The 1,547-nt window shown below is 43.8% G+C and overlaps 1 protein-coding gene across 1 annotated transcript in view; it reads left to right on the top strand.

Annotated features, from left to right (window-relative positions):
• Positions 1-131: 131 nt before the first annotated feature.
• The window catches only part of LOC106818511, a gene marked incomplete at its 5' end in the record, with an annotated part of 12,049 nt that continues 10,633 nt past the window's right edge, over positions 132-1,547 (top strand). The window contains one exon of the mRNA XM_014823206.1: positions 132-301. Coding sequence (XP_014678692.1) covers positions 132-301 — 170 coding nt within the window. The remainder of the gene's footprint in view (positions 302-1,547) is intronic.

Below are 1,547 nucleotides of genomic sequence, written 5' to 3'. Positions count from 1 at the left end.
CTCCGACTCAGCTCCCTCTCTTTCTCCCTCTCCCTCCCTTTCCTCTCTCTTTCCTCTCTCCCTCACCACATCACCGACACCAACCTTCAACACTCCCGTGCTGACTGGTGCTGCCATCTATTGCCCTGCAGACGAAACCCGGCAAGCCGGAGCGCGACGCCGCTGACTTCCTCGAGTGGATGAAGAGGGAGCCACAGTCGATGGTGTGGATGCCCGTGTTGCACCGGTTGGCCGCCGCGGAGACGGCCAAGCACCAGGCGAAGTGCAACATCTGCAAGGCGTTCCCGATCGTAGGATTCCGGTAGGTGGCGCCACCGATCGCTCGCCGTCGTTCGTAGAACGGGAAGGATACGTGTGGATCGTATATATGTGTGTGTATATTTATACATATACATATACATATACTTATAGAGATAAAATATTTATAGGTGAATGTTTTATCATAAGATCCTCATCTTCTCTATTCGGAGGCACCAGCAACTCAGAGCCTCTGTAGGTTCCATTTAGCACCACAGAGAAGCACGTTATGGATATATTTACATGTACATGTACATGTATACACGTGTATGGATATATTTACATGTACATGTACATGTATACACGTGTATGGATATATTTACATGTAGATGTACATGTACATGTATACACGTATATGGATTTATTCACATGTACATGTACATGTATACACGTGTGTGGATATATTTACATGTACATGTACATGTATACACGTGTATGGATATATTTACATGTACATGTACATGTATACACGTGTATGGATATATATTTACATGTACATGTACATGTATGCACGTGTATGGATATATTTACATGTATATGTACATGTACACGTGTATCGATAAATGTACAAGTACGGATATATATGTGCATCTGTGTGTGTATTAGTATTATTTATGTAACGATATTCACATGTACATGTACATGTATACACGTGTTGTGTATGTGTCTGTGTATGGATATATTCACATGTAGGCCTACATTTATACATACTACTTATGTATGGGTATATTTAAATGTACATCTGCACATGTATGGATATATTCACATGTACATGTACATGTATACACGTGTATGGATATATTTACATGTACATGTACATGTATACACGTGTATGGATAAATGTACATTATCTATACATGTAATATATATATATCCATACACGTGTAGATGGATACAATGTACATATAAACATAACACACAGCGCCCCCTAGCGACAATCTACGCCCCGGGCGACTCACCTGGCGTTCAGGTGGCTCCACCTGGTGTTGATGTCGTCGAGAGTGGCGCGAATCTTCGTCGTGTCGTGCTGACTGTACGAGGTGGCGAGCGTGGACGTCATGTGACCGAGCGTTTCCTTCGTCGACTGCCAGTTCTCGATCTCTTCTATAAGCACCTGTGAAGAAAGAGATGAGAGAGGGTGATGAGAGCTGTGTGTGTGTGTGTGTGTGTGTGCGTGTGTGTGTGCGTGTGTGTGCGTGCGTGTGCGTGTGTGTGTGCGTGTGCGTGTGTGTATGTGTGCGTGCGTGCGT

Source organism: Priapulus caudatus, unplaced genomic scaffold (assembly GCF_000485595.1).
Source record: "Priapulus caudatus unplaced genomic scaffold, Priapulus_caudatus-5.0.1 Scaffold2293, whole genome shotgun sequence".
NCBI classification, from domain to species: Eukaryota; Metazoa; Priapulida; class Priapulimorpha; order Priapulimorphida; family Priapulidae; genus Priapulus; species Priapulus caudatus.
The sequence above is the reverse complement of the archived record's forward strand: the minus strand, read 5'-3'. Positions and strand labels throughout refer to the sequence as shown.